At 32.0% G+C, this 25,616-nt stretch overlaps 1 protein-coding gene across 4 annotated transcripts; it reads left to right on the forward strand.

Annotated features, from left to right (window-relative positions):
• The first annotated feature begins 10,771 nt into the window (after window positions 1–10,771).
• Window positions 10,772–20,777, forward strand: LOC101255859 (nuclear transport factor 2-like). Of its 4 annotated transcripts, none has more exons than XM_004233882.5 (8): window positions 10,772–10,906; window positions 12,574–12,751; window positions 18,592–18,889; window positions 18,972–19,397; window positions 19,673–19,794; window positions 19,876–19,941; window positions 20,066–20,129; window positions 20,298–20,777. In XM_004233882.5, the coding sequence occupies exons 2-8, from the start codon at window positions 12,728–12,730 to the stop codon at window positions 20,525–20,527; spliced, it is 1,230 nt and encodes a 409-aa protein (XP_004233930.2). In that variant the 5' UTR covers window positions 10,772–10,906; window positions 12,574–12,727; the 3' UTR covers window positions 20,528–20,777. The 4 variants fall into 4 exon arrangements, with proteins under 4 accessions (XP_004233930.2, XP_010317134.2, XP_010317135.2 ...); XM_010318832.4 differs by having other exon boundaries at window positions 10,776–10,906; window positions 18,999–19,397; XM_010318833.4 differs by lacking the exons at window positions 10,772–10,906; window positions 12,574–12,751 and adding an exon at window positions 16,341–16,618.
• Window positions 20,778–25,616: the final 4,839 nt, after the last annotated feature.

Consider the following 25,616-nt stretch of genomic DNA (forward strand, 5'->3'; position numbering starts at 1 on the left):
TGACAAAGTCATACAATCAAAAAAAAATCGAATCTTTATTCATGTTAAATTTGATTAGGACCAACAATACCCAATTAAGTTTTGATTCCACGAGGGTGAACTATTCATAATAACCTATGATATATGGTATGAAAACAAAATAAATAATAATTATCGACAAGTCATATGATGAAAAAATTTATTCTCAACCCTCGTACACGCAATGTTACCATGCCCCAAGTCATCACCTTAACTCAACTAAGTTGCCTCATACACGCAATGAGAACTCATCATGCCTCAAGTCATCACCTTAACTAAGTTGTGATTCCGCGAGGGTGAGCTAACCTCTGCTCTATTTGAATTCCAGGCTACAACTTATCGATATGAAGGTGAATATCATATGGTGTACACATCGCCCGTCACACTGTGAGAGCTCCATGCCCAAAGTTATCACCTTATCTGCATAGGAGGGCACAAGGCAGAGCAACAAGATAGCTGGAAGGTACTAAATCACCTCCTTTGAACCAAAGTTTTCTTAACAAAAGCAAACTCAAAGCTCACATCCAAAATATAATATATGATTAAGAATGAATGAAAAAAAATTAACAGTATAACTTAAAATATAGGAGTGAACACCTTTGAACGAAAATGGATTTAATATGATAAAAGACAAGATCATCGAAAATAAGAAAATGTTATAATGCGGAGCAAAATGAAGTAAGCAAATATCAAATTTACACAAGGGGTGAATTTGTTCATTTGCATAACAAAATCCAACTTCCACAAAACTTGAGTTGCAGATCGACATAAGATCTGAAAACAGTCGTATATTACATGATTTTAGTATACAATCATGGCGCTGCCTACATTTAGCCTCGTAATCATCATATACAAAGCTTCGGTGTATGCAAACCGCCTCTTGAGTAAGCATGTTGGAGAACTTGATGACTGTCGAGTTTGTTGTTCACCTAGATAGTTTAATTATTAGAGAGCGGGCTGAACCTCGATCAAATCTGAGTTACCTGTTTTAGCCGTGTCAAGTGTCTGACAAGGAAGTTGGTGATTCAAATCACTCCTACAATTGTTCTCATCAAATACTGGACGCACAAGCTTCCTACGCTTGAATGGCTTATCAGCTGAATCCTTAGCCACTGCAGTTTGAGAACTGTTTCCTTGTGCATTCTGAAGGACTGTGTGTTCATTAGCATTTGTCTCTTCTTCTTTGTTTAATTTAACAGTACTCTGTTCTGAAGTTCGATTCGTCTCCCTCCTGCGCTTGAAATCCACCATTCTGGTCTCTGCCAGAATATGGTTCATGGTTTCTTCAAGAACTTCATTTGCACTTTCTTTGAGAACTCTCATCATTGAATCAGCAGTCTGCTCTGCATCATTCTTGACAACTGAAGCATGTTTTCCTGACCTATTAGTTTCACCAGAACCAACTTTTCGGATAAATGGTTTACGGTTCAATGGCTTTTTTGGTACAATTTTCTGATCCTCGTATAACAAGTCCATGATTTCATCAACTGTTGTATCCATATAATGTTCATCGAAGCTCATACTATATAATCAAATTCTTGTTCTCTTGGCTTATGTACTTTAGGAGCCAAAGATAAGCGACTAAAAACACTTCTTCTGGAATTTCTGGAATCAGAATGAACAACTTTCGTCAATCTGTTGTTCTCGTATTCATCATTAACAACATCAGCTCCAGGTCTGTTGGCATAGTCAAGATTTGTCAAAACATTTCCTTTGGAGCAACCAACTAGTGTTAGGAGAGCGAGATCTTCTTCCAACATGAGTTGCATCACTCCCTTGCCATATAACATGCTAATTACCAGAAAAGGAATTTCTAGCAATTGAACCAAGGGCAGCTTGAGATGAAAATCTCCAAGTTTCACCCTCATTACTATCATCCCTAGTTAACTGTGGAACCAAAAGTTCCACCGACTCAGAAATTCCAACATTTATAAGAGGATTGCTGAACCCATCTTGCGAAAGCAGAACCATTTTTCCACCTTCAGAAGCTGATTCCAGGCCCCTCTTTGTAAATTCAGGATGGGAATATGGAGATGATTTCTTCATCGTCCTGTTCAGATTCATTGGATAAGAGGAACTCATCATCGTTACTGCTGTTTCTGTCAGCAACGTCGAGCTCGTCGATGCGGTCATCGGAGGAACGATAATCAGCGTCAGTTAAATCGTCGACGAGAGGGTTGTTCAGTGAAATGGTGTCGGAGATTTTCATTAAAATTAAAACGTCTTAATTTTAGTAAACTTCTTAATTTTAGTTAATAATGTGATTTTGTCATGTTTAGTTGGTCGAATTTTTCTGGAAAAACAAATAATTGCGAAGGCTAAGATCTTTAGTAGTGACTAGTGAGTGTGAACTCAAGTGTTTAATCAATATTACTCAATTTTATCTTGTTAATACTTTTCAGAATTTACTAGTATATGGACACGTGCGTTCCACGTTACTTCATAACGATGAATAAAATGATAAATAATTTAACTTTTAAAAAAAATGTTTGTAATGTATAATTAACTTGAAGAATTTTTTTTATATTTAGTCCTTCCTTTATTATAATTTTGATATATAAATTATATATTTGTTTTAAAAGATAAAATAAAGTAGCAAAAACAAAAATGGAGGCACACTATCTTATAATTAACTTTCTTAAAATGTCTTTTTTGTATCATAAAAATGTTGAAATTAAATTAATATTTATACATTTCAAGAAGATAAAATGTTTGACATTAATTCGTAAAAGATGAAATTCTCCTTCTCATTAAGTAGAATGCAATTAAGTAATTAAAATTTATAAATAAAAAACTTATTAGAAGAAAATAACTAAGATTTAAAGTGCAATGATTCATATTTAAATTATGTAATTATACAAATAAAATATTAATATTTAATTAAATAAATCAGATTTTAATTTAATGAAGAGTCAAAATGACAATATTAGTATTCTTACAATTAAAAGTTTGTTGAAATATATTTTACATTTTTTTGTTAAAAAAATAATAGGAGTAATATTTGGTCAAAGGATAAAAAGATCTTTCTAACTTCTTAAGCATTTTGGTGTATTATTTTTTCGACTTTGGAATTTGAATCTCATGATAATTTTAATGAAAATTGTCGAAAAACTATAGATTTTATCCACAAGAACATGTAAGAATGATTCTTTACAAATATTTAAAATTTAAAATGCAAAAATATAATTATTAATATTTGAAATTAGAATATCTCGTAAGCATTAATTGTTTTGCATGTCTTATACACTATTTTTATGATTGTATTTGTCTTATTTTCTATAGCAAAAAATACACCCTTCAATCAAATATATTCTTAAAACAAAATTACAAATACAAAGAAAAAGTATCATATATAGGAGCAAGTTTAGCATAACGCAACCAACGAAAAATAGAAAAATGGTAAGACAATCTTTTTTCTTTTTTTTCTTGATAATGCAAATTGAAACAAAGTTATAGTAATAAACATTTAACTTTTGACCATAAAAAATTAAAATATTTGGAAGGCAAGTTAATGGAAGTGATATTGTACTACATAAATGGAGGGGTCTTACCATAGTTCTGATCTCGACAAATAAGTAAAAATAAATAAATACATCAAGCTTCGATATTTTAGTAATTAACATTCATTCCTATAATCACATTATGCCTTGTAATCTTGACACAAATCCTCTTGCCTTGAAATTTTCTTCACTTGATTAAAACTTCTCTAGTCTTCCACACACAAAATTTGTATCACACGTAAATCTTTTTATAAAAATAATATTAAAAGATTGTATTTATAGGAAAAAATGTAGCTTTGGAATATGAAGATTAACTTACAAAGTTGAAAGGTCAAGTGTTACAAAAATTAAAAACAAATATTAATTAAGAACATAAATTAATCTAGAAGATAAACCATACACATGTATTTAAAGGGTAAATATTTAAAGAAGATAAATTAAATTAGATATTTTAATTAAGAATTAATCTAAAGAAGTGCAAAAGTCATTAACATTTCTATTAAAATACTATAATTAAATATTTAAATTAAATAATTAAATATTTTTATATCATTTTAATTTGTAATAAGAGTAAAATCGTAATTCAACTTTTAACTTTTTTGGTTCCCTCTTATAATAATATATGATTAAAATAATTCAGAGTCAATCTTCAACGGATCACAAAATTTCAACGAATATACTCTCAAGGGTATGACTATCCCAATAAAGCGATTACATTGACAAGTCTGAAGAAATATCATTTTAAAAACAATGTTTTATTGCCTCAAAATACAATATGTATCACTCTGTGTTAAGAAAATGGCTGTTAAGACATGCTTGACTTTCTTATTTGACCTAAAATAGGAGTACTCCCTCCGTTTTTAAATTGTCATATTGTGTCTTTCGAATTAATTTAATTAATTTTTAAAATTAAATTAGATTATATTAATTAGATATTTTGAATTAAAAGTTTAGATATTCAAAAATTATATAGATTTTATTATAAATTGCAATATTTTGCATAGGATGAGTTTATCCGTGTTTGTTTAGGATAAAATTATGGGATAATTTATCTCAAAAATATAGTGTTATGGAATTAATCTCGAAATAACTTATTTTCAATTCAAATAATCATAATTTTTTTTTTATATAGTTGGCAATGGATGCTCAGACAATTCACCTCGTCATTAATAAACCACCAAGAAAATATTGTCTCGCAAACATTTATATTGTGAATTGAGGTAGTGTAAGAGCAATCTCTTGTTGTAATAGTATTTGATGAATGTGTAAGTGGTTGGCTTACACATTTTATATCCTTGGAGTTTCGTCCTCGTTCAAATCAGTGCCCGATGTTGCATCTACTACTTCCTTCAGTTTTCCTCGTAAAAGAGAGTCGTCTTTGAAATCAAAGTTCACGACTAATCAGCCTATGAGAACTGATTCTTGTAAAGAGCATGAAAATAATAAGACTAATAACATGTCACATATTCTAACTCTGGAGAAACTAAATGGTCATTTGATCAAGTCTAAGTTGATGGCTGGTCAAGAAAATGGAATTAGCAGTAGCAATGGAGGTCCTATAAGAAGGTCACCTAATAGAGCAAGTGTAAGATACCAATCATTTTGGAAAGATATTGATCAAAACAATCAAGGATCATCATATAGGCATGTTAATTTCTCTCTTTTACTCTCCATAAATTATCATTAATAATATTAATTAGTAATGCTCAATATAACTTGTCTCATCTTGTTAACAATATTTTTCAGGATTGGTCAAAACAATTCAGAGTTTATCGTCAAGAGACCACCAAAATTCCAATGAATATACTCAGGGTTGGAACACACAAGACAATCACTTCAATAACACGACCAACTGGCCTTTTCACTAATTTGAGAGAGATATTTATTTTAAATGCCTAGTACATAAATAAGGTCTTGTAATTTTGATTTCATCATTTTTACTTTAGAACAATGTTTTGTTCCCTCAAATTACAATGTGTATCCAGTGCTCTTCATGATTGGAAGTGACATCTCTGTTATAAAAATGGTTGTTAAGTCATGCAGCTGTATATATGTCTTTGGAACAAAAAATGGATTCTATAAATATTATTAATCCTTTTATGTTTGATCATTCAATTTAGAGTTAGTTTTTGTTATATCAAGTCAAATCCTATACATTAGGTGATTATTAATTATTTTCCTATTTTAGTCTCACTTATTTGATAAAAGAGGTTATTTTGCGTGATTTTGAAATATAATAGAAAATTTTCTTATCATATCCAATAAAGTTCTACAAAGTGATTTTTAGTTATTTTCTATTTTAGTGTATAGAAAATTCAGTCATCGATCCCATTAGATATGTTAATTCTAAAAATTCATCCAAATATTATAATTTCATTATGTGTAGGTAGGTTCACCAAATTAATAGAATTTGGTGTGTTAAAGAGATGGCAGAATTAATGTTCCTTTCCCAGCATAACGAAATCGCACTGGTGAATAACTTTCTGAGAAGAAAAAGGAAATGAGTAAGAACCTGTACTGTCATAAGAAAAATGAGTGGAAGCAAGGCATAAGGTTAAAGATGATCATACAGGTTTCCAGACAGATCTACCATAAGATAATCATCATAATTCCATGGTAAACTCAGGGAGGTCAAGATGATTTTCAAGAATTTTGGCCTAAGTAGTGTTGGAGATGGACAGATACATAGCAAAGCTACATTAATACTTAAGGGCCTTAATATATATACAATCAAATTAATAAAATTCAAGACACATGTTCGGTATGTCACATATGTTGTAGACAAAATGAAACTTTTAGATGAAATAATAGTGCTACTCATTTATCAGGGATTAGGCGATATGTCATATTGCTTTTCCCAGCAGCAATCGTTAAAAATTAGATCTAAGCTTTCATAAATATATGGGTTAAATCTAAATTAATTTATATTTATTTTAACTACGTTTAAAGAATGGTTATAAAAAAATGAAAATAAGGGAGGTAGACGTAATATCATAAACCACAAGAAAGGTGAGTGTTATAGAGCGAAACCTAGAGGAAGATCTCTGAAATTTGATAAATGGGATATAAAGAGAATGGTGTGTACTCAATTCTCACACTTCCTACCTTAGATAGTAAAAGTTAGAGATGTTATTTTTGATAGCTCCTTGGCTTAAGAAAAAAAACACAAGCGAAGAAATTGAGGAAAAATACTAAATTACAAGACATGACAATATTGTGAAAACACAAAAACAATAATTATGATTATAAGATAATACTATAATTGATGTAAAAAAAAAAATACTAACGAACATTGAAGAAACAGAAGCTACAAGAGTAATACTATAGTATGAAACAAACGAGACAGTACAAACTGCCTACCATTTTTATCTTTTGATTTATGTTTTTCATAAACTTAATTCTGTTATGTCCTTGGTAAGTTGAACATATGTAACATCTCCTCAATACTTCTTCTGTTTATCTCTACCTTTTCTGAAACCATCCATTGTGAACATCTCACATCTTTTCAGTAGGAGATCAGTACATCTTCTCTTCACATGTCTAAAGCATCTCAGTCAAACCTCCTATATTTGGTTGTGCATATCTTCATTTCTAGTCTTATCTTTCCTATTATGTTCACACGTCCATCTCATCTTCCGCTTTTTCATAACTTTCATATTTTGAAAAGAGTTTGATTCACCAATACTCCGCTCCATACAACATAGTATGTTTAACCATTATTTTGTAACTTTTAAGTTTTGACACATTTTGTCACACAAAATTTAGATATGAGCCTCCATTTCATTCATCCTACCAATACGATGTGTGGTATCACCGTTAATATCCATATTACCTTTGATTAGACCTAATTTACTTAAAAATTTCTTTCTTTTGGATGATATGGGTATCAATCCTCACTTCTATGATAACTTCATGTATTACATCACTTAACTTGCACTTGAAATGTTATGCCTTGAGTTTGATTAACATAAACACTTTAGACTTCACGGTTTGTCTATATACGTCCATCTTGGTATATATTAACTTTGTCCGAGTCTCGTTAATTAAAATTATCTCATTTGCAAATAACATACATTATGACATCTCGTCCTAAATTTATCGCATATATACATCTAACGCCAAGACAAAATATACACTATTAAATACTAATGAACAATTAAGCACTAGTGTCTACAATGTCTTTCATTTAAGATAGGTAAAAGTGTCAAAGATACTTGTGAAAAATTAAAAATGGACCAATTTTACCGTTCGTTAATTTATTTGCTCAAAAATATTTTTGTTCTTACATTTTTTTTACTCAAATACGCACATTAACTAAGGAAATAGCTAAAAAAACACCCCTTTTAATCAATGTCTGATAAAGTGTGTGTGTGTATATATGTGCGTTGCACGTGTGTCTCGTGTTAGTCCATGTTGACTCATTTGAATATATATATATATAAACCTAAAAAAAATTTAACAAGTTAAGTTAGGCTTGCACAATATTTAGAGAGTCTACTGTTTGTATTTTAAAGAATAAATATGTGGTATAGATGCAACAAATATTATAATATATATTTGATATAATATTTATTACGATTATGATTATATTTAATTTGTCTTTCACAAAATTATAATATTAGTATGTAATAAAATGATTATTGCTTTTGAAGGCTCTCAATATGATGATGGATTGCTAGAAATTTGATATTAAAGAATGATATATATACATGTGCATATAAGAATAAACTCTTCTTATCTATAGCAAATTTATAAGTGGTTCGATATCTGAAATGTGATTTCTCGTATACTCAAATATAAGATAATTCCTCATTTTAAATTGTAATCCCCTTCTTCACTTCACAAAATTAAATCGTTAATGAGTGACACCCATTCAATATTTATGATGTCATAATGATCCAACACTTGAAAGCGGTAAAAATTATTTAAAACTCTCATCTCAGGTTGCAGATTTGTTAATTTGGAGAATCATAGTTAAATGATGAATTTTAAGAAATTGTTAGACTAATTTAATTTTTAATTATATTTCTATTTTATAAAGTTTGTATTGAACTACTAAAAGATGTTAAAATTGAAACATGATTATTGTGTTAGATTTTGTACGAACTATATTTAATCAAATAAAATAATTAAAAAATTCTTTATAATGAGATTTAAGAATAATAGAAAATTTCAAATTGCACTTGAAAAAAATCTTTCTTAATCATGAATACGAGCTTACTATTTAAATCACGAAAGACGATTTCTCATTGCCTATTTAATAATTGATTTCTCAAATAGAAACTAAAACACATTATACAATCTACAAGCTATAATTTTCTTTAGAATGAGAATTGTTAAACAAAATAATATAACATGCAACCAAAGCTAAACAAATTAATTAACATTGCATCAAACGGTTAGTTAGATGTGATTTACACTCCTAGCGGTATATTGTGTTAACTGTTGCCTATATATATATATTAGATCAAAACATCTTCAATTAAAAACTTTGATTGCAATTTCTTAATAATTCTCTTTTGATCTCATGACATGTTAAAAACAACAGGAAAAAATATAATATTTAATATGATAACAATGATTTTTTTTAAATAAGAGTAATTATACATAAAAAAAAACAACTTATCTAAAGCATGAATATAATATGGAAATTAAAATTGATTTGAACCTCCGGGAAGACTTAAACATCCCTTCTCTCGTTGTAAACTCCGTTAGAGGATCTAACAATTTGTACATATTTCCTTTCTGTAAACAACAAATGAAGATAAGAAGAATTAGTAATCAGTGTTATGAACGGAAGCTAAAAGTGATTTAACTATATACTAAAGGATAAAAACAATACAATTATAGATTTTTTTTTTTAATTTCTTCCAAACTGTACCTAAATATCTTCGAAGTGTATAGATTATTGTGTCAAATACCACAATTTATAGGATATCATTGAGTAAAATCAAAAGGTCTCATAATTATGCCATCAACTTCTTGAGTGTGGAAAGATTATGAAGGTGTGAATATTAATGATGAGATAGTGGAGGTGTGGTATTAATACACATTATGACAAAATTACACGTAAAACTGATCAGATAAAGAAATGAAAAGTTTCTCTAATACCTTTTTGTAATAACTTTATAATTAATTATTGTTACAACTATTCATTCTCCTAGTTTATTTTAACAATAAGTGAATCAAGTTAATTAACAATTTAAGCATATTTAATATTTAATTAATTAGATATTTTATTACTTTTTAATTTAGTATAAGGGCAAAATAGTAATTCAACTTTACACTTTAGAGCTTCATGCTTATAATAATATATGATATATATATATATATACATATATAAAATGATCTAATTTTGTCCCAAATGCTCTTAATTGTAAAGACTTCAGCAAATGTTTATATTGTAGTTTGTGAGATGAATTTGACTATTTTAGATGTCAATTTTATGCTTTATATAAAGTTTAATTACTTGTATTAATTCTCCAATTAAATAATTATTCTACTGCTCTTTCTTTTTTCCAGAACCATCACATCACTAGTCTTCGACGGTAACTTGTGATGACATATGAAATTATAATAGAATTTAATTATATCAATTTTAGAATCCGTGAAACAGATTTATTTTATTAATTCAGAAAATAATTTTAAATAGTCATGTAAGTAAGATATGTGATATCATGTTCAGAAATAAAAATTCATACACCTAATATATAAGAAAACAAAAGACCCCGTCCACCTGCCTATTTCGAATAGTTCAAAGGATAAATTTATCTATTTTTCTTTTGTTTTAGAATATTCGTTAATAATAAACGTATTTTTGAACTTAATAATATAAAACTGAAATTATTTTTGACCAAAAAACATAATGATAAATTAACCTATTTTAAATAAGTTTAGGGATTTATTATACATTTTCCTTTTTAAGATATATACATCAAACGTCTCATATATATTCAAATAAATATATTTGATAATGTAAATAATTTTGACATTTTTAATGTATTTAGCTCATTATAACGTAATAGTATTTCGTAGTAAATGACAATATTATTTTAAATTATAATTCATAGAATATATAGTATGAGATTAATGTTCTGAATTGTAATATATAGGGATTATCTTTGTCATTTTAGTGAATTTTAATTTAATCCATATATAATTGAAAAGAGTGAAAAAAGTAAAATAAAAAAAAAGAGCTGAGAGGTTAAGTTGTATCATTTACAAAATATGAGGGAGTTGATTGCAATTAAAATAGGGGTCCCGTCACAAGTAACTTTCGCTCAAAATATTCTTTCCTTCTCTTCTAAACCAAAGTACCAAACTAATCTCCTCTATTGATTACTCAATATCTCCGCAGTAATCTTCTGCAACTTCCATTTCAATTTCAGGTACTTCATATTGTGTTTTTTTAGTTAATGATCTGCTTAATATTGTAACTGTTGAGTTGCTTACTTGTTTTTTCAACATTAACTTCAAAAATTTTTGTTATTTATTATGCATTTGCACCGCCACATTCTATGTGATCAATAATTATTTGTTATTATGATAATTGTTCATAAGTTTCTATTTTTTGTTAAAATGCTTTGGTTTCTGGTCTGGATGAACTGCTCTGTTTGATGAAAATTGTGAACAGATCTGTGTGGTTTGTGTGTCTTACTATTTAGTTTAGTTCTGCTAGTTATTATTAGAGTTGCATTTGTGAAATGAAACCTAAAGCAGCTCCCTCCAAAAAAAGTAGTTGTGAATTTGTTTGGGTTATTTTAGTCTCCGCTAGTGGTTTATCCGGGTCGGCTCAAGCGAATGAGTGGCCTAATCGAGCGTTTAATTGGGGTCTAAATTTTAATATATATAATATTTTTTATTTGAAGTCTATTTTTCTAGTCTGTTGAGATGGAAAGTTATTAGTTATTTTTTATAATCGATTTCTTCTAATAATTCTTTTTCAATGATTGTATAGTCAACCATTAATCTTTCTCGAGACATTGTTAATCTTATTTAAGATTTTATCAAATTTAGTTTTGATTTTTTTTTAAAGCTAAGGCATCATTTACAAGTTACAAGGACATTTAAGAAATAATCAATTATTTTTATTTGATTCATTATATTAATTTGAATATTTTCTTCTACTTGTACTACTTTTCTCCAACACTTTTGATTCAGAAATGTGTGTAGACATCTACATTTCAAGGAACATTCAAGGTTAAATCTATGTTCTTTAAAATTCTCGTTATCTAATGATCTCAATTTTTATGCTTCAAATTGTTGAAATCTATTTTGAAGTAACAAAAGGTTTGGTCAAGAATAATCATCTCTAAATTTTTTGAATAAATTATAGTATAATTTCTTTTCTTTTATACTTCTTTTACTTTCTACTAAAAGTACTATCATTAACCCCCCAAATCCCAATATAGGGTCTAAATAACAAGCCTTACTAGCAGTCTTTAGAGCTAGCCCTGGCTCTACCCATTAGTCTTGTTCATTTCCCAGAACTGCTCTTTTGTTATTTTGGTCGTCTTGTTAGTTACTAATAGAGGATGCACTGGTGTCAATATTTGTTATTTAAGGCTTCATATATCTATATGTTATGGGTGTGTTCGTTACAGAGGAAAATAAATGAACAAAAACTATCCTTCAAATATTTTGATCAGTGAGGCTTAATAAGGCTATATTAGGACTTAACCTTTTCTTTTGCAAGTACGTGGCTTTTGCCAACTACTAGAAACTACCAAAAGGAAACCCTCAATATGTAGGTTGTACAAAGATTAATTTTGTATACCCTGCTTGTGATATCCTGGAATCTAGCATCATAGTCATACAACTGACAAAGTTATCCTGGGGATGTTTCATGTTTGATTTCCGACCCATAGCAATGTTGCCTATATGTTCAGATTCTGACCATCTTGATCTTTCTTCTTCCTTTGCTCCATGGAGTAACATGTATTCTTGCACTTTCTGTTTGAACTATACTGATATTTGCACCTGATGTCTTTTTCTTGCACAAATAATGACAACATAGATGTTTCTTAGTGAATACCATCTTGTTGAATTTCTACAGAATGGCCATGCAAACTGTAGCTCAACCTTCTGCTCAAGTCGTTGGAAATACTTTTGTTGAGCAGTATTATCAAATTCAGCATCACTCCCCTGAGTCAGTGTACCGATTCTACCAGGATTCAAGTGTCTAGAGTCGCCCAGATGCTAATGGCGTGATGACATCGGTGACAACAATGAAAGTGAGTATAAGTAGAATTAATTTGTTTACTTTTATGATACGTAATGTGCTGGAAGGTGTTGGGCAAGCGAAACTATCATTTAAGTCTAACGATCTATCTGTCATTGACCCCAAAACCAAGCCAAAAATTCTAGAAGTTTTTGACGACCAAGTTTTTCATCTACTAACTCATGCTTATTTCTTGACGAATCTATCTTCTTGTATTTTTTTTTTGGTCTGTTGAGGAAAATACAAATGGTATTAGGAGGAATAGACACTCCTGCCTCTTTCACCCAACGATGCGATTAAACTTTTTCAGGTTCTACCATCAATTCTAGTTCACCCTAAAGTGGTAAGGGTGGAGGGGAAGCAATATCAGAACAACCACAAGCATGACAAAGCAGCGAGACATGAAAAATAGGATGTATCGTAGATGTTTGAGGCAGCTGCAATTCATAAGAAAGAGGACCAACTCTGCAAACAATTTTGTATGTTCCAAATATCGAGGTGAAAGGTTCTCATTAAGACGTTTGACTGAACTCTTCTGCCGATAAGGACACAAATGAAGGAAAACAGCATCACCCACATTAAAAGATAAGTTGCTCCGCTTGGAATCATCTTGAGTCTTCATTCTAGATTGAGCCTTCATCGAATGGAATGCAGTATCTCTAACATTTGATCTCGTCCCACGAGCTTCTGTTCAAGTTCAACAATTTTAGTTTCTTCATGAACAAAGGGATGCAAGAGTGGTGGTTCCCTCCAGTACATAATCTGGAAAGGAGTCATATTGGCTGAAGAGCAGTATCCACTGTTGAAAGAGTATTCAGCCCAAGAAAGATATGAAGCCATGATTTTGGCTTGCCATGAGCAAAACAATGCAAGTAAGTTTCAAGGCTTCGATTGACCACATTTGTGTTTGACCGTCAGATTGGGGGTGATATGAAGTACGCATACAAAGACGAGTGCGGCTAAGGCAAAAAAGTTCCTGCAAAAATGCACTTGTGAAGACAACATCACGATCTGAAAGAATGGAGCGAGGTAAACCGTGCAACCTGACAATTTCCTTACAGAAAACCCCAAACTCTGTTTTAGCGGTAAAGGGATGAGATAAAGCAAGAAAATGGTTGTGTTTACCTAAACCTGTCAACCACCACAAAAATAGTATCAAAGCCATTAGAAGGAGGAAGTCCAACAATGAAATCAAGGGAGATATCCTCCAAAACTTTGTTAGGAACGGGTAAAGGCTGTTAGAGACTAGCTGGAGCTAGCTTTTCATATTTATGTTGCTGGCATATCAAACAATTTTGGACAAACAACTGAACATCATGCTTCAAACAAGGCCAGAAAAAAATTACGGATAACCTTTTGAGAGTTTTCAAGTATTCTTTGTGCCCTCTTGTTGGAGAATCATGTACTGTGCTAAAATTTTGGCTTTGAGCTCAGGATAATCAGGAATAACCAACCAAGATTCGTTATAAATATGGTAAGGAGATAACAAGAAATCAGGATGAATTAGTGGATTAGAAGAAAGTTGATCTCATATCTATTTAGTATATGGATCAACTTCAGTTGCTTTTTTCAAATCAATGAAATCTAATGGAATAGGCATTACCAAAGTAAAAAAAATCAGCATGTTGAGGGTGACGAGATTAAGGCACCAACTCCTTTGATTTCACTTCCTGACTTATAGACAATAGTGAAATCAAAAGGTAATAATTTAAACAACAAACATTGTTCAGCAGTAGTCACCCGCTAATGCAAGAGATACTTTAGGCAAGACTGGTCAGTAGTGGCAATAAAATGCCGACCCAAAAGATAATGCTTCCATTTTTGCAATGCAAGGACCAAGGCCAGCAATGCACGATCATAAGTAGATTTGTAGAAAAGGAAAATCCCTTGCTGAAATAGGCTACTGGATAACACTATTGCAGTAAAATAGCCCCAATCCATTAGATGAAGCATAACACTCAACTGTAAACTTTTGAGTAAAGTTGGGAAGACGAAGCACCAGTACTGATGTCAAGATCCTCTTTAAATTTTGGAAAACCTCTTCCTCTTTTGCATGCCAGGAAAAAGCATCTTTCTTGGTCAATTTTAGAAAAATTTGTGGCTCCATGTAATTCGTTTAACAACTCATCAATATTGGGAATGGGTATGTGTCTGGGACAGTTATTTTGTTTAGGCTACAGTAACCCACACAAATCTGCCAAGAGTTATCTTTCTTTTACACTAGCAGAACTGGCTAGCAAAGGGACTTGAACTAGGACGTATGAAACCAAATTTTAATAAAGCTGCAACTTGGTTCTCAATTTCAGTATTTTGACCATGTGGGCAATGGTAAGGTCATGTGGGTAATGGTAAGGTCTGATGTTTGGAGGTTAGAATTTGATAGCAGAGGAATAACATGAGAATGTGCCCTAAATGGTGGAAGAGATGTTGGTTCAGAAAGCACAACTGAAATTAATCTAGAAGTGTTTGGATTGGATACATGGACCTTCTGATAGCATGTTAAAGATTGGAGAGAAGCTGTGGCTGAATCTGTTGATCTCAAGCATTGCAATTTGTAATGTTTCCCTTGCCAATAGAAACTTATGAACATATCCTTCTAGTTAGCTTGAATTGTCTTGTGAGTAGCCAACAATTTGATACCAAAAACCAAATCATCCCCTCCAATTACAAAAGGGTAGTAATCTTGAATTGAATTTGAAGATTCCGGGCAAACTTTTTTGCAGCATATGATGTACTCATTCCCTATTTACACACCGAATGTTAGAACTATTTCTACTGGTAAATTATGCTCTTTCACATTTCACGATGGATTCAACAACAAAATTATGTGTGGGACCACTATCTTTTAGTATTAAAACCTTTCTATGGTTGATCTCACCCTGAAGCTTCATTGTAGCATCAATTGACTGTCCCAAAATGGCATTGAAAGAAATTTCAGCAATGTCTGTTTCTTGAGGGTTATCACCAACTACTACATTGACCTCATCAACCTCTTCCAATTGATCTTCTCTGGTAATCTCCATGAGAGATAGTTTTGCAGATTTGCATCTGACCGGGTGCAAATTTCTCATGGAAAAGATAACAAAGTCCTTGTGCCATAAGATTTCTCCTCAATTCCCATGTCCGCATTTGAAGAGGTTGGGAAACAACTGGGTTGGAAGAAACATTGCTGCGTGGATTGTGATGTGTAGAGGAAGAATTGTTTTGGGTGTTTCTATAGAATTCAATGGTTGTACAATGGGTTTGTTGATTGGGGTCCAGTTAGGCACTCTATTGCTTCGAGTTGGACCTAATTTATTTTCAAATTCAAGTGCCAAACTCATAGTCCCATAAACTGTTCTAGGTTTATAATCCTAACATTGGATTTAAGTTCCTCTTTCAACCCATTCAAGGACACTCCTAAGAGACAGTGATCCAGCCAGTTTATGACCCTAGACCAATGTTTTTGCAAATTCTTGATGATACCGCAGTATAAAACCCATTTGTTGAATGTTACAAAGGTTCTTGTCGGGATTTTGAAACTCTGCAGGACCATAATTTTCTTGCAATGCTTTTTAACAAGTTCTTCCCAATAAAGTAAAGTTAGCTTACGATTTATCCAGGAAAAGAGATCCAGAGCAGCATCCCCTTCCAAATACATCACTACAATGTCAACTTAATGTTCCTCTTGAGTTTATCAATAGCAGAAATAATTTTCTGCTTTCAAAATCCATCCTCATCGGTGTATGGCCTCGGGGAAGTATTTTTTGGCCAAGCTGGACTATCAATGTCTTCTTCCTTTTCTTGCCAAGCAGATTTTCCTCTATTATGGTTTCGGTGACCGGATTCTTCTTATTGAGGGCAACTAGTTGGGCTTTCAATGTTGCAACATCTGCTGCCAGTGAGTAGTCATATTTAATTTAGATGCTGTGGCAAATAATTGTTAGACAAGAGATTCAGCATTGTGAATGCCTTCTTGTGAATTAGACAATCTGGTATTGACCATGTTGGATCGATCTGCTATGATACAAACTGATAGAAAAAAGCAAGTAAATTTATTGGCAATAGTTTGTGCAAGAATCTTAAAAACAATTATACTAATAAAGTTGTCTGTATGGAGAGGACAAGACTCCAGAATATAGTAGTTTTAATTCTTAATCACATACCCCAAATAACTAATCTTATTACATATATATAGAGAACATAATAGGATAAGATGGACACCATAAACTACTAACTAGGAATAATATAACTGCTAAACCAACTACCTGGAGCAAATCCAGGGAACAGGTCTATCTGCTGTAGCAGTTTTGTTTGTCCAGAACTCTTAAACTCTTTATCTTTTCGTCGAAACTTTCTTCTGAAGTACCTCTTGATAGGTGGATCAGTATCAAAATCCTACTTCTTGTGCGAGATATGATTTTAAGAATTGGCACTGTAGAGTCTGCAAATGTATTAGCCGGATTTGTTTGGTATTCATTTCGTTTCTCTCTCTAATAATTTTCGATATACTTGTTCATGAAAAGAGCCCTTTTGAATGTTTCTTCCACTTGCCCTAGATCTCCTCCAGTAATAGAAGCAATGCAGATATTTGAAAGAGCTGTAGTTACTGAAACTGATATGTAGAGCTTTCAAATTTTAATGCTTAACTGCATGATCTGTAGTATTCTATTCTTTTCCCTCGACTTGAGGATGATACTTTGGTCATACCAGCAAAACATTTACTAATTTTGTGGTGCTGATTCAAAATTCTGAAAGCTTTTGGTATTCCCAATTTTTTTAATTTGGGAAATTCTGAGTGATTGTTGATTTGTTGTCGAAAGATATCTTTCTTCTGTTTGTGAAAATAGGTAGCACCAATTGTTTACCTTTCAAAGTAAAAGAAGATAATATCAATTATTTTCCTATGGCATCTTTTACTTCCTGTTTGAGAAAATTGAAATGGGTACCTGACGTTGTTCGTATACTTGTTGGAAGGGCACTTAGTTGATGTTGTAGAGAAGATGCTTATTAACACCAAAAAATACTTTGAATTTGACAAAGGCATGTAACCTTTGGTTCATGAATTTGAAAGCGAGGTTAAAAGCTTGATGTAACAACTTGGTGGGGTCTTAGAAAGCAGTGCGTGGAGTTAGTCTCAAAATTAATTTAGGTTGCTCATTCAGAAAACATAAACGTGGTTGGTAGTATTGGAAAAGTTGATTTTGAGAACTGGCCCTCAATGCCTTTGGTATAATAGCAAAGGTAGTACAACATGGACATGAGGTGCACGCACGTCATGAGCTCAAATTCTGTTGTGAACCGGATTTTGTATTTAAGTAAAGAAGGATGGAAGGTGACTTATTATCCATTGAGTTTCGGTGACAGCAACAACATATTTTCGATCATAAAAAACGGGTTTCAAAGTTATGACTTTAATGCATGCTGTCCACTTTGTAAAATGACAGAATATGACCAAGAGAAACTGTTGCTATCCCGAAGTTAGAAGTCCTTTCATAGATTAAGAAATGTGTAAAACCTGTCTGTCTTACAACATATAGATGTTCCAAGGTCCTTGATATCTTCTTTTGATAAGTAGATCTTTGGGTGTTAAAAGCTGGCAACAAATTTATTTGAGACTTGGAGAATTCCTTTGGTCTAGAAAATGCCTTCCTCATATCTATATTGTGTACTTAAAGTGTTGCTAACTTTACATGATTTGTAGAATGCCTAAAGTGTATTACTTGTATTGTTCTTTGGTGCACCTTTTATAAAATCTTGTTTAGAGATATTATTAATTGAAGAATCATTAGCAAGAATTGTATAATAAGGTGATAAATTGAATATTATCTTGCAATATGTAAAACCTTATCGCTTTTCTTGATGATTGAGCAGAATATCAACACTTTGATATGTTCATTGGACTACAAGAACTACAAGGCCGAAATAAGGACTGCAGATGCACAGGATTCCTTCAAGGATGCGGTGGTTGTTTTGGTGACTGGATGCTTAACTGGAAGAGATAAGTTAAAAAGGAAATTCGCTCAGACATTTTTCCTTGCTCCGCAGGACAAGGGTTATTTTGTGTTGAATGATGTTTTTAGGTATGTCGAAGATAATGAGATTGATACCGTCTCAGAAGTGCTTAATGGAACTGAGGATGTGCAGTCAGAGGTTCTGACCCCTGATCCAGGTTGGATCTCTTTTCTAATTCAATAAATGTACTTGTTCTTTTATCCTCTTAAAATATTTTACTATTTTCATTTTGAATACAGAACCTACTCATGTGGTTGATCCTCCAGATCTCGACCAAGCTGGCTCACCTGCAGAAGAAGTTCAACATGTTGAGGAAAAAGCCAATGACTCTTCGGTAGATGGGAGGCAAGTTGCTGATGAAAGAGAGATTGTTGTGGAAACTGGATCCTATTTCAACGAGGACCAGCACCCTACAAATACAGAATCAGTTAATTCTGTTGCCCAAGAGTATGCTCCAAAGAAGTCGTATGCATCAATTGTCAGTTCACAAACAAAGAAAGGGCCAACCAAAATCTATGTACCCACCAATACTTCTAGAGTGGCTCCTCCGAAGGCTGTAAAGCAGCCGGTTGCTGTAGTAGCACAAAATGCAGCTCCTGAATCATCAAATCCTACTACCACTAGTGGAATCGATGTACCTGAAGCTAATGATGCTGAAGATGAAGGTATAATCTCTTGAAACCTGTCTGAAATAAACTCAGTACTTCGATCATGTGATGGATGCATCTATGTCAGAAAAAATGGAATAGGGATGTCCGTATCTAATTTTTTAGCAAATAAAGGAGCACAATAAGTAGATGTGTTTTGAGTTTGATCTAGATGTTGTATTATCTGATCTGCTTGCAATTGTCATGTTCATTCTGCTTCCGACTTTCTTATTGCTTATAGTCCCACTATGAGTACATTGTCATCTAATTTACTTAAATTTTAATTCTTGTAGCTGAGGGAAACTCTATTTATGTTCGAAATTTGCCTCTAGATGTTACTGTAGCCCAACTTGAAGCTGAATTTAAAACATATGGGCCTATTAAGCAAGGAGGTGTACAAGTTAGAAGTAATAGGGTTAGTGCAGCACAACTTATATTCATCTTGGTTCACTGACCTACAAATTGTTAATGTGTCCACTTATTCCCTTTTCTGCAGCAACAAGGATTCTGCTTTGGCTTTGTTGAATTTGAAGATATGAGCTCCATGAACAGTGCCATACATGTATGTGCCCCTGAAATATCATTGCACAGTCTATCTTTTTATAGAATTTAGAATGTGTTTACTTCCTAGACTTGTTAGTACATGATATGAAGATGCATTACTGTGACTATTCTTTTTTTTTCAGGCTTCTCCCATTATCATGGGGGCTCGTCAAGTTGTTATCGAGATGAAGAGAACAACAACTAGAGGTAAGTTTAAGAGTGTATTATCTTTAAAAGTTTTGGGTGTTGAGTTCACATAAAAAAGTCAGACATCAAGTTCTGCAATCTATTCATACCATCAAACTATAAGAGTTAATTGGACCATGACCTTTTCATATAAAATTATAAACCTGCTTTTTCAATTTGATGTTACAGTTGGTAGCATTAGAGGCCGTTTCTCTCCTAGAAGAGGAGTATTCCGAAATGTCAATTTCAGGGTCCGCGGAAACTTTGGTGGAGGTCGGAGCTACGGGAGAAGTGAATTTGGAGGACGCGATTTTTCAGGGCGTGGTAGGGTTCAAGGTGGACGTGGTGGTGAAAGCTATCAAGTAAGAGGGAGAGGGGGACAGAGAGGTGGCCCTAGTCAAAGTTCTGCTACAACATAGTTAATGTGGCTGGATAAATTTTGATCTAGTTTATTTGTTTGCCAGTGTGCTGGCAGCGGAACGGTAGTTGACATTGACGTTACTTTGTGTTCTCGTCCCCCCAGTTTACCCAAGTGTTGGGGGACTATTCACTCACAATTTTTTGTGTGGGTGACCTTTGTTTTCTACTAACTCACAACGCTTAATGTTGGTATTTCAAAATTATGTACAGGAAAAATGGTTTGATGGAATGTTAAATTTTATTTCTCAATTTGGATGCCCGTCCAAACTACAGCTGTTTAGCTGTTTGTACTGGCCTATTGGTCACTTTTGTGGGATTATTTATCTTGGGATAAAAATAATCCAAAATTTGGATGAGAGTTGCTGTTGACAGAAATATAGACAGGAATGACACTCTGCAGATTATCGAAGGCATGACCCTTAATAGGATGATAGGGAGGTCGAGGATTACGGTAGAAAGTAGATGTTCGAGCGTTGTCATTTTCCCAAATCTGGTATGTCATTGACCATGTACATTCAGTCTATAAGGTGATCAAGGGTTCATCATACATCTTCTTGTATGGACTAATAATGCAACATATCATTTACTAACAAGTCTAGGAAGTAAACACATTTTAAAGTCTGGAAAAAAAGATGTAATGATATTTCAGGGAGCACATACCTGTATGACACTGTTAATGGAGCTCACATCTTCAAACTCAACAAAGCCAAATCAGAATCCTTGTTGCTGCAGCAAAGAGAATAAGTGGACACATGATAACAATCTGTAGGTGTTAGTGAACCAAGATGAATATAATGTATGCTGAACCAACCCTATTACTTCTAAGTTGTACACCTCCTTTCGTAATAGGGCTATATCTATTAAATTCAGCTTCGAGTTAGGATACAGTAACATCTAGAGGCAAATTGCAGACATAAATGGAGTATCACTCAGCTCCAAGAATTAAAATCGAAGTAAATCAGATGACAATGTACTCTTACTGGACGGTAAACAATGAGTAAGTCTAAAGCAGAGTAAGCATGACAATGCTAGTAGATCAAATAACCCAACATCTAGATCAAACCACATCTACTTATTCATTTGCTCAAAAACTAAATACTAACATGCCTATTCCATTTTTTTTGGCACATATAGATGTGTCCATCAAAAGATGGAAGTAATGAGTATATTTCAGGCAAGTTTCGAAGACATTGTACATTCATGTTCAGTATCATTAGTTTCAGGTACATTAACATCACTGGGGGCAGTAGCATTTGATGCTTCAAGAGCTACAGTTTGTGCTACTGCAGCAACCGGCTGTTTTACAGCCTTCGGAGGAGACATTCTGGAAGTATTTGTGGGTACCTAAAATTTGGATGGCCCTTTCTTTTTTGTGAAGTGATGATTGATGCATATGACTTCTTCCACATGTGATCCAACTTGGCTGAGATTTGGAGGATCAACGACATGAGTAGGTTTTGGATTAAACATGAAGATAGTAAAAGATTTTAAGAGAAAAGAAGAACAACTACACTTATTGATTTAGAAAAGAGAACCAACTTGGATGGGGGTCGGAACCTCTAACTACACATCCTCAATTGGATTAATCATTTGTGAGACACTATCAATCTCATTTTCTTCTACATACCTAAAACCACCATTCAATACAAAATAACCGTTGTCTTGTGGAGCAAGGAAAAATGTCAAAGGCGAATCTCCCTTTTAACTTATCTCTCCCTGATAAACATCCCTTAAAAAAACAATCAACTCATCCTTAAAGGAATCCTATGCATCTACAATCATTATTACGACCTTATAGTTCTTGTAGTCCAATGGACAATATTAAAGTTTTGATATTCCGCTCAAACATCAAGAAAAACAATAAGGATTTAAATATACATAATTTACTTAAATCTCATAGTGTTAAGAGCTAATTACATTATTTTTTTTTAAATTACAAAACTCTCTTAAAATTTATGGATTTGGGATACATTACTAGACTTCCTGATACATGACTCGACTTTCGGATACATATGTGAGGGATGCATATGCGAGGGGAGGGATGTATCAGAGAGGGGATATGACATCCGGATGCTTCACTTGACTTACAGATACATCAGCAGACATCCGGATACGTAGGTGAGGAGGTATCAGGGGAGTTATGTATTTGAGAGGGAATATAATGTATCATCGAGAGGAGAGTGACGTATTCGAGAAGAGATTTTTGAAATATTTTTAAATGATAGAGAATTTTAGAGATTACGGTAAAATAAGATGTGTATTCAAAATTTTGAGATGATGGGTGCACTATTACGAAAAGGTAAATCTAAGATTCGAATTTCTAACTTCTCTTAGAGAGGTGCACCCAATCATCATCGCACGACATTATACAATACTTCATATGTGGGTTCACAGATATATATTTTTAAATACTTTTAAAAAAATAATATAATACTACTATATATGATTTCAGGAGTAGAGCATGGGTTCACGTGAACCCGGTGACCCCCTCCTGAATACGCCTCTGTGTGTATTTAGGTTATTTTCCTTTTCAGTATTGCAAGATAGTATTCAATTGAATTTATCACCTTATTATGCAATTCTTGCTAATGCTTCTTCAATTAATGTATTTCTAAACAAGATTTAAAATAAGGTGAAACAGTTCTAACTCCGGGTATAACAACAGTTCCTCTCGGTCATATTCTATCATATTATAGAGTGGACAACATGAATTGAAGTCAAAACTTCGAAACGTGTTTTTATGATCGATAAATCTGTTATTTTTTTCTCCCAAGCTCAATGGATAATTGTTCCAACCTCACTTTCAAGTTCAAATCGAAATTAAAGTATTTTTTGGTGTTAGTAAGAACTGCTCCTCTATAACACTCAACTAAGTGCCCGTTACCAACAAGTATATCTATTACCTACAGATGCTACAGCCCATAGGAACATAATTGGTATTATCTCTTTTTATTTTGATGGGTAAACAAAATTAAACTTACAAGGACAATTAGTGAAGTTTACAGCTTTTATGAATCAATAATTCTTTTGTAAATCAGTGTCTTATGTTATCAATTATACCCCTTTTATCTTTGTCGTTATTGTGGTTTTGCGCTGAAAGCCCATGCGCTTGTCATTATTAATCTCACAACAATTCTTTTATCACATTACGTCTTAAATACATGTATCTAATTTTAGCACAAAAAATATTAGTTTTATTCCATTTAGAATACACACTAAGAGTTGTCATAATCACTTAGTCTGATCACTAATCAACTTCAGTACAACAACTACTCTAATTAGTTGCCTTTTATGTTATGGCACCGTCATCAATAATAACTCATCATTACTATCGAATTTTTAAATACAACAAAATATTTAATTTATTTGATAATATACTGTGGCACCTCATGCATCACAAATTATTTCTTTCCAAATAATGCATCAAGAAGCAATATATCAACAAGAACATGAGAAATATAATAAATTATAAGAAATTAATAATATATTTTCCTACTCTAACATTACATTCAATCATATCACAATTGATCAACTATCACAAATATGTATATGCAACATTTATAAACATATAATTAATAAAACTTAGATTTTATTTTTTCTTTTCTTAAGAATATGTAACACAACCTCAACAAAACACATCTACACTTTTAAGTATTTCTTAATAGAGAGATGACTTTTTCATTAAGTTTTCAATTTGATATGTAAATTCAAATTTATAATTTAAAATATCAAAATATTCATCTCTTTGTTTTCAACAAAAACCTTTTATATATGTAGAGAAGAATATTCAAAAATGTGACACAATAATAATTTTCACATCTAGTATTAAATTTCAAGAAGTTCAAAAAGAATTAAGTCTAAATTTGGATGCTCAAAAAACTCCAACATGTAATTTCTTAGTATGTTCAATTTCAACACAAATATATGCATCTAAATCAACCCATATATGATATCTTAGCCACTTAGTTGCTTTAAATATTGTAAAATATGTTTTCTTTTTAATTATCTCTAGTGGATTATTTGTAATTTTGTTCCTCTCTTATAAAATTTAAAAATATTAATGCGTTTATTAGGGTTCGAGGTTCAACCTTTTATAATATTTTTATGTTATTGCTCGACTAAAAAAATTCATTTCTTGCTAAATATAAGTTGTTTTCTTTATATGTTAAGATTTGCTATCAACTGCTAGCTTTAAGGTTTTCTAAGTTTATTTTTCGAGTTATAATTTTTATTTCCTGCTATATCTAACAATTGTGTTAGTATATATGTTATTTCTCTTTGATTGCGTGTATTTTTGTTCTTCTCGTAAGATTGCAATATTTATGTTTTGATTATAATATGGGGGTTAGATTTTTAAAGGGTTTCTAAGTTATTTTTTGACTTAAAATTTTCATTTGTTGATAAATCATTTTAATCATTTGATTAAATTTTATATAACTCAAATAAAAGGTTTCAACTTTTAATCATATTTTCATAAGGATCATTAGCTCAAATATTAAATCATATATACCACCTTAGATAATATCAATATTTTTCATATGTGAATTGAATAAGAAGAACTTTCCATTCTAAGAACGTAACTAGTTCTGAAATTTCTAATATATATAAAAATCATTCTTCTTCTTCAACTTGGGTGTAGTGCACAAATATACTTGGTACCATCCAAATCTAACACCCAATCTTTACATATTAGCCATAAGATTTACTTGAGAAATGACCACGTAAATATATCTATTTAGTCAAATTTAATTTTCCTTAGCAGAATTATCATTTCTTTAAATCTTCTTCTACGTTAAAGAATATATAAGCTCAATTTACCACACACAAATAAATTTAAACTTGAAATATATATAGTGTTGTCACATACCTTCTTCATTAACACAAAAAGTCCAATTATTCTCCCAATTGTAGACTTACATGGAGTATATATGTTTGAACTTATCATTAGGCTCCCTTGTACACATCAAACCAAATTCCTATTGTCTCTTTGACTATTTTTCGTTCATTTGCTAGTGTTGATCACCATCCTATCAATTTATCAATTAGTAGCATTTTTTTGTAAGAAAATAAAGTATATGAAATATTTTT

This window comes from Solanum lycopersicum, chromosome 2 (assembly GCF_036512215.1).
Source record: "Solanum lycopersicum chromosome 2, SLM_r2.1".
NCBI lineage: Eukaryota > Viridiplantae > Streptophyta > Magnoliopsida > Solanales > Solanaceae > Solanum > Solanum lycopersicum.